Consider the following 8,909-nt stretch of genomic DNA (forward strand, 5'->3'; position numbering starts at 1 on the left):
GCGGGCGTGTACACACGCCCACCCAGTTCAGCTGTCAATCACCTCCGGCCGCCCGAGCATGTGTACGGGCGGTCGGCCGACCGCCCCGTACACACGCAGCGATGTGCCAATATATCGGTAGATATATTGGCCGTCGGCTGTGCTGCGCGGCCGGCGCGATACGTCTGTGAACTCCGTCGTTCACAGACGTATCGGCCGTACACACTGGCCGACGGTCCCGCAATATATCGGCCGTTCAAGAGAACGCCCGATATATCGACCAGTGTGTACGGGCCTTTAGACTACAGTAATTGTCTGCATCAGTCAGTATCCCATTGTCTGTCATGGAGAGGCTTTATGTAGTAAGAATTTAGGAGAGCAGAATGGTAATGACGTTGTTGACCCCTGCACGAGAAGCCTCGGAGGCAGAATTATTTAAACAGAGAGAGGCTTTACAGAGAGTTGGTTCCTAGAGAACTGAAAGAAATATTGTATATGCAGAAAGTAATGGAAACTAGGACAAGGCGGATTGAAAGTCTGTTGAAAGATGGAAGAGGAGACTATGAAGATAGTCTTGTATATCTGAGGCAAGATCCTGAGGTAAAGGGAAGTGGGAGGGATTACAGAGAGAGTAGTAATAAAAGTGGAAACACCAGTTTTGAGGGGGATCTTTGGTCAAGCTACTGGAGTCTCAAATTATATTTTTATAGGATGATGAGCGCAACGTTGATGAAGATTCTAGCAAGACAGTTGTTTGCTTTTGCTGCCTTTTTTTTCATAGGACCTTTGGTTCAGCCGTCACAGCTTTCTTAGACTGGATCACATTGCGCTGGCCTCGTAAGACCATAACTGTTTGTAAGGTGGAGTCAGAAGGAGATGTCTGATGCTGGACTTTGACTGTTAATATTTGTGCTGCAAGGGATCAAAGGCAGATAATTTATTACCAAGAGAGGTGCAAGCTTCATGCCTTCAATGTTCTTTTAGTATAAATATGTATTATTTTGTGTGCCTTCCGAAAGGCTATTGTAATATAATACTAATATGTAATCTTTTTAATAATAAATAATGCTAAACTGAACTAATTTCATTTTTAGTGAATATTTTTATGTTCATCAAAAAAGCGCAGTTTCTTTCTCTTCATGGATATAATTGTTGGGGGTGACTATCCTGAGAGTGTAGTCCATTGTAGCACCTGATTAAGAAGTATTTTGTATGTTCTGTTTGCGGTATAGAATAAAAGTCCACCTTAAACCTTTTACCTGATGGAGCTACATTCATGAAGATGTTTCCATTAGTGTAAGAAATGTATTCTTTATCTTGCTCCAGACATGGGAAAAGACAATCCATTTATCATTGCAGGGACGGTTCTAGGGTGTTTGGCGCCTCCCTTCAAACTATATATTTGCGCCCTCTCTCGAATACTTAATAAAGGGACAGCACGCACGCTCCTGATTCATATTATGCCACATAGTAGTGTCACTTTATGATACACAGTAGTGCCTTTTATTCAGGGCTTAAAGTGGACCTGGCGGAACTGTGCCCTAATCCCCATAGTGTGTGAAGGAACAGTGCGTGCTGAAGGTGCGCGCTGCAAAAAAGGGGTTACAAGGAAGGGACGTGGTCACACAGCAGTAGTACCCCCAATTAAAATTACACCACACAGCACAAAATTATCGTCGTTACACCGTACGTAGTGCCCCTATTTCATATTACGTCACACAGTACTGCCCCATATTCACGTTATGCTACACAGTAGTGTCCCTTATACACAATGCCCAAGATAACAGTGCCGCTTATACACCTAGTAATGCATACAGTATCAGTGACGCTTATACACCTAGTAATGCATACAGTATCAGTGACGCTTATACACCTAGTAATGCATACAGTATCAGTGACGCTTATACACATAATAATGCATACAGTATCAGTGACGCTTATACACCTAGTAATGCATACAGTATCAGTGACGCTTATACACATAATAATGCATACAGTATCAGTGACGCTTATACACATAATAATGCATACAGTATCAGTGACGCTTATACACCTAATAATGCATACAGTATCAGTGACGCTTATACACCTAATAATGCATACAGTATCAGTGACGCTTATACACCTAATAATGCATACAGTATCAGTGACGCTTATACACCTAATAATGCATACAGTATCAGTGACGCTTATACACCTAATAATGCATACAGTATCAGTGACGCTTATACACCTAATAATGCATACAGTATCAGTGACGCTTATACACCTAATAATGCATACAGTATCAGTGACGCTTATACACATAATAATGCATACAGTATCAGTGACGCTTATACACCTAATAATGCATACAGTATCAGTGACGCTTATACACCTAATAATGCATACAGTATCAGTGACGCTTATACACCTAATAATGCATACAGTATCAGTGACGCTTATACACCTAATAATGCATACAGTATCAGTGACGCTTATACACCTAATAATGCATACAGTATCAGTGACGCTTATACACCTAATAATGCATACAGTATCAGTGACGCTTATACACCTAATAATGCATACAGTATCAGTGACGCTTATACACCTAATAATGCATACAGTATCAGTGACGCTTATACACCTAATAATGCATACAGTATCAGTGACGCTTATACACCTAATAATGCATACAGTATCAGTGACGCTTATACACCTAATAATGCATACAGTATCAGTGACGCTTATACACCTAATAATGCATACAGTATCAGTGACGCTTATACACCTAATAATGCATACAGTATCAGTGACGCTTATACACCTAATAATGCATACAGTATCAGTGACGCTTATACACCTAATAATGCATACAGTATCAGTGACGCTTATACACCTAATAATGCATACAGTATCAGTGACGCTTATACACCTAATAATGCATACAGTATCAGTGACGCTTATACACCTAATAATGCATACAGTATCAGTGACGCTTATACACCTAATAATGCATACAGTATCAGTGACGCTTATACACCTAATAATGCATACAGTATCAGTGACGCTTATACACCTAGTAATGCATACAGTATCAGTGACGCTTATACACCTAGTAATGCATACAGTATCAGTGACGCTTATACACCTAGTAATGCATACAGTATCAGTGACGCTTATACACCTAGTAATGCATACAGTATCAGTGACGCTTATACACCTAATAATGCATACAGTATCAGTGACGCTTATACACCTAATAATGCATACAGTATCAGTGACGCTTATACACCTAATAATGCATACAGTATCAGTGACGCTTATACACCTAATAATGCATACAGTATCAGTGACGCTTATACACATAATAATACCCACAGTATCAGTGCCAGTTATACACAGGCCCACAGTATCGGTGCCACTTATACATATAATAATGCCCACAGTATCAGTGCCATTTACATACATAATAATGCCCACCGTATCAGTGACGCTTATACACCTAATAATGCCCACCGTATCAGTGATGCTTATACATATAATAATGGCCACCATATCAGTGACGCTTATATACACAATAATGCCCACCATATCAGTTACGCTTATACACAGGCCCACCGTATCATTGCCACTTATACATATAATAATGCCCACAGTATCAGTGCCATTTACATACATAATAATGCCCACAGTATCAGTGCCATTTACATACATAATGCCCACCGTATCAGTGACGCTTATACACATAATAATGCCCACCGTATCCGTGATACTTATACAGGTTGAGTCTCCCTTATCCAAAATGCTTGGGACCAGAGGTATTTTGGATATGGGATTTTTCCGTATTTTGGAATAATTGCACAACATAATGAGATATCATGGTGATGGGACCTTAGTCTAAGCACAGAATGCATTTATGTTCCATATACACCTTATACACACAGCCTGAAGGTCATTTTAGCCAATATTTTTTATAACTTTGTGCATTAAACAAAGTGTGTCTACATTCACACAATTCATTTATGTTTCATATACAGCTTATACACACAGCCTGAAGGTCATTTAATACAATATTTTTAATAACTTTGTGTATTAAACAAAGTTTGTGTACACTGAGCCATCAAAAAACAAAGGTTTCACTATCTCACTCAAAGTCCGTATTTCGGAATATTCCGTATTTCGGAATATTTGGATATAGGATACTCAACCTGTACATATAATAATGCCCACCGTATCAGTGATGCTTATACATATAATAATGCCCACCGTATCAGTGACGCTTATACATATAATAATGCCCACCGTATCGGTGACGCTTATATACACTAATGCCCACCGTATCGGTGACGCTTATGCACACAATAATATCCACTGTATCGGTGATGCTTATGCACACAATAATGCCCACAGTATCTGTGCCGCTTATACACAAGCCCAGAGTATCGGTGCCACTTATACACATAATGCCCACCGTATCTGTGACGCTTATACACACAATAATGCCCACCGTATCTGTGACGCTTATACACACAATAATGCCCACCGTATCTGTGACGCTTATACACACAGTAATGCCCACCGTATCTGTGACGCTTATACACACAATAATGCCCACCGTATCTGTGACGCTTATACACACAGTAATGCCCACCGTATCTGTGACGCTTATACACACAATAATGCCCACCGTATCTGTGACGCTTATACACACAATAATGCCCACAGTATCAGTGACGCTTATACATATAATAAATGCCCCCCCCCACACACACATCCCCTTCTCTGGTTCATATATCTATCATACACGCACACACGTAATATATATGGCTGGTAAACATTAACTATTGAACACGCTTGCAGCAGGAGCATTCATAACGGTATAGAACGTTATATATAACATAACATTCATAAAAGGTTTTCAAAGTGTTAAACTCACTGATGTCGGGTTTCGGTCTGCCCTGGACACACTCAAGCTTCCGTGCATCAGCGTGTAGAGGGGAGGGCTCAGAGACCCGAGTGCACAGAGAAATGTTCTTTGCTTCACTCCATAAATCACCAGCAGCCCGGAACAGAAAGTATAAGCAGACAGCCCCTGCGGACAGAGTGAGACCCCTCCTGCATGCTCTGCTGGGAGGGGGAGGGAAGGGAGATCTGCTGGGGGAACTGAAGTATCATGCTTCCGGCACCACGGACTATGCAGTGTGACATGCACTGTGGCAGCCAGCAGCAGCAGAGCACCTCTCTAAGCCGGCACCTCCCTGCTTTGCAGACTCTGCTGAGCGTGTAGCGTCGACACTGTATCAATGTTTAATAATGTCCTTCTCTTCATGGTCTGGTTATTGTGTAGCCTAGTATGATTGTAGTAACTTGTGCATGAACTGGACACTGGAGAGATCAGTCTTAATATTGCTTTACTAATTATAGGTACAAATGTATGGTTGCATTTTATTGACTGATTCTTGTCTGGTATTTCAGATGTGAATGATGTCTCTGCTGTTCGTGAACTGATACATCGAACTATGTATGTTCCTAATGAAGAACATAAACCCTGTGCTGAAAAGAAGGGGACAGACAGTTGGAATCTGACTACTTAAACATTTACACTAAAGCCACATGGCGGCAATGCAAAATGCTCATCCTATGCTACGTCTGTACAGCATTCCTAATGTGCGCAGTATATTTCTTAGGAGGAGTGTTTTTAGCATACTAAGCTATGCGCATCAGAAGGAGCACAAGCCTAGAGCATTAATGCACTGTACTTACATCTGTATTCTGACACACTGGCCGAAGGCCAGGTAGAGAACTTACCGGCCAGCAGTGGTGGCTCCAGAGGTAAGGCTCCAGGGCAGTCCAAAATTTAACTAGGGGAGCCACACCATCTGCCAGTGAGTCCTGGCTGGTGGTGTCTGGCAACGTTTTGGGTGGCAGTTGGTTTTGGTCCCCTATTTGAGTTTTGGTCTGTGTTGCAGCACCACCTCTGCAGCTGCCCCTGCTGCCCAGTAATTCTAGCATCTCTTTCTATGCACCAGCAAATTACTCACTTCCAGTGTTAAGTGAAGAGGAAGGCAATGCTGCATCAGTGGTCTTTATAATGACTGCAGCAGAAGTGTATCAGGCCACCAATCTGTACTTTTGTCTCATTTTTGTTAGTTTGCAAATATATGCATGCAAGTGACATTTGTAAGGTGTTGTGTATGGATATGGTGGTAATGTTATTTCTCTATCGTCCTAGTGGATGCTGGGGTTCCTGAAAGGACCATGGGGAATAGCGGCTCCGCAGGAGACAGGGCACAAAAAGTAAAGCTTTAGGATCAGGTGGTGTGCACTGGCTCCTCCCCTATGACCCTCCTCCAAGCCAGTTAGATTTTTGTGCCCGGCCGAGAAGGGTGCAATCTAGGTGGCTCTCCTAAAGAGCTGCTTAGGAAAGTTTAGCTTAGGTTTTTTATTTTACAGTGAGTCCTGCTGGCAACAGGATCACTGCAACGAGGGACTTAGGGGAGAAGAAGTGAACTCACCTGCGTGCAGGATGGATTGGCTTCTTGGCTACTGGACATCAGCTCCAGAGGGACGATCACAGGTACAGCCTGGATGGTCACCGGAGCCTTGCCGCCGGCCCCCTTGCAGATGCTGAAGTAAGAAGAGGTCCAGAATCGGCGGCAGAAGACTCCTCAGTCTTCTAAAGGTAGCGCACAGCACTGCAGCTGTGCGCCATTTTCCTCTCAGCACACTTCACACGGCAGTCACTGAGGGTGCAGGGCGCTGGGAGGGGGGCGCCCTGGGAGGCAAATGAATACCTATTTTGGCTAAAAATACCTCACATATAGCCTCCGGAGGCTATATGGAGATATTTAACCCCTGCCAGAATCCGTTAAGAGCGGGAGACGAGGCCGCCGAAAAAGGGGCGGGGCCTATCTCCTCAGCACACAGCGCCATTTTCCCTCACAGAAAGGCTGGAGGGAAGGCTCCCAGGCTCTCCCCTGCACTGCACTACAGAAACAGGGTTAAAACAGAGAGGGGGGGCACTAATTTGGCGATATGCTTATATATATATTAAGATGCTATAAGGGAAAACACTTATATAAGGTTGTCCCTATATAATTATAGCGTTTTTGGTGTGTGCTGGCAAACTCTCCCTCTGTCTCTCCAAAGGGCTAGTGGGTCCTGTCCTCTATCAGAGCATTCCCTGTGTGTGTGCTGTGTGTCGGTACGTGTGTGTCGACAGGTAGGAGGACGATGTTGGTGAGGAGGCGGAGCAATTGCCTGTAATGGTGATGTCACTCTCTAGGGAGTCGACACCGGAATGGATGGCTTATTTAGGAAATTACGTGATAATGTCAACACGCTGCAAGGTCGGTTGACGACATGAGACGGCCGACAAACAATTAGTACGGTCCAGACGTCTCAAAAACACCGTCAAGGGTTTTAAAACGCCCGTTTACTTTAGTCGGTCGACACAGACACAGACAGGGACACTGAATCCAGTGTCGACGGTGAATAAACAAACGTATTCCTTATTAGGGCCACACGTTAAAGGCAATGAAGGAGGTGTTACGTATTTCTGATACTACAAGTACCACAAAAGAGGGTATTATGTGGGATGTGAAAAAACTACCATAGTTTTTCCTGAATCAGATAAATTAAATAAAGTGTGTGATGATGCGTGGGTTCCCCCCGATAGAAAATTATGGGCGGTATACCCTTTCCCGCCAGAAGTTAGGGCGCGTTGGGAAACACCCCTTAAGGTGGATAAGGCGCTCACACGCTTATCAAAACAAGTGGCGGTACCGTCTATAGATAGGGACGTCCTCAAGGACCAGCTGACAAGGCTGGAAAATATAATAAAAAGTATATACACACATACTGGTGTTATACTGCGGCCAGCGATCGCCTCAGCCTGGATGTGCAGAGCTAGGGTGGCTTGGTCGGATTCCCTGACTAAAAATATTGATACCCTTGACAGGGACAGTATTTTATTGACTATAGAGCATTTCTATATATGCGAGATGCACAGAGGGATATTTGCACTCTGGCATCATGAATAAACGCGATGTCCATAACTGCCAGAAGATGTTATGGACACGACAGTGGTCAGGTGATGCAGATTCCAAACGGCACAGTATGGCCGTATAAAGGAAGAGGACTTGTTTGGGGTCGGTCCATCGGACCTGGTGGTCACGGCAACTGCTGGAAAATCCACCGTTTTTTACCCTAAGTCACATCTCTGCAGAAAAAGACACCGTCTTTTCAGCCTCAGTCCTCTCGTCCCTATAAGATCATATCTGCCCAGGGATAGAGGAAAGGGAAGAAGACTGCAGCAGGCAGCCCATTCCCAGGAACAGAAGCGTTCCACCGCGTCTGACAAGTTCTCAGCATGGCGCTGAGACCGTACAGGACCCCTGGATCCTACAAGTAGTATCCCGGGGGTACAGATGGGAATGTCGAGACGTTTCCCCTTCGCAGGCTCCTGAAGTCTGCTTTACCAAGTCTCCCTCCGACAAGGAGGTAGTATGGGAAAAAATTCACAAGCTGTATTCCCAGCAGGTGATAATTAAATTACCCCTCCTACTACAGAAAAGGGGTATTATTCCACACTATATTGTGGTACTGAAGCCAGAAGGCTAGGTGAGACTTATTCTAAAAAATTTTTTTTGAACACTTACAAAGGTTCAAATTAAGATGAAGTCACTCAGAGCAGTGATAACGAACCAGGAAGAAGGGGACTATATAGTGTCCCGGGACATCAGGGATGCTTACCTCTATGTCCCAAATTTGCCCTTCTCACTAAGGGTACCTCAGGTTCGTGGTGCAGAACTGTCACTATCAGTTTCAGACGCTGCCGTTTGGATTGTCCACGGCACCCCGGGGTCTTTACCAAGGTAATGGCCGAATTGATGATTCTTCTTCGAAGAAAAGGCGTCTTAATTATCCCTTACTTGGACGATCTC

At 43.7% G+C, this 8,909-nt stretch overlaps 1 protein-coding gene across 2 annotated transcripts in view; it reads left to right on the forward strand.

Moving 5' to 3' along the window:
• Positions 1-6,139, forward strand: part of ITFG2 (integrin alpha FG-GAP repeat containing 2) — an 85,395-nt gene extending 79,256 nt beyond the window's left edge. The window contains exon 12 of one of the 2 annotated variants that reach the window (XM_063927966.1): positions 761-988. In XM_063927966.1, the coding sequence (XP_063784036.1) occupies positions 761-792 (32 nt within the window). In that variant the 3' untranslated portion in view covers positions 793-988. Of the gene's footprint in view, positions 1-760; positions 989-5,439 lie in introns of those variants that run through there. The other variant, XM_063927965.1, reaches the window with a different exon arrangement.
• The last annotated feature ends 2,770 nt before the right edge of the window (positions 6,140-8,909 follow it).

The sequence above is a fragment of the Pseudophryne corroboree genome, chromosome 6, assembly GCF_028390025.1.
Source record: "Pseudophryne corroboree isolate aPseCor3 chromosome 6, aPseCor3.hap2, whole genome shotgun sequence".
Taxonomy (NCBI): Eukaryota; Metazoa; Chordata; class Amphibia; order Anura; family Myobatrachidae; genus Pseudophryne; species Pseudophryne corroboree.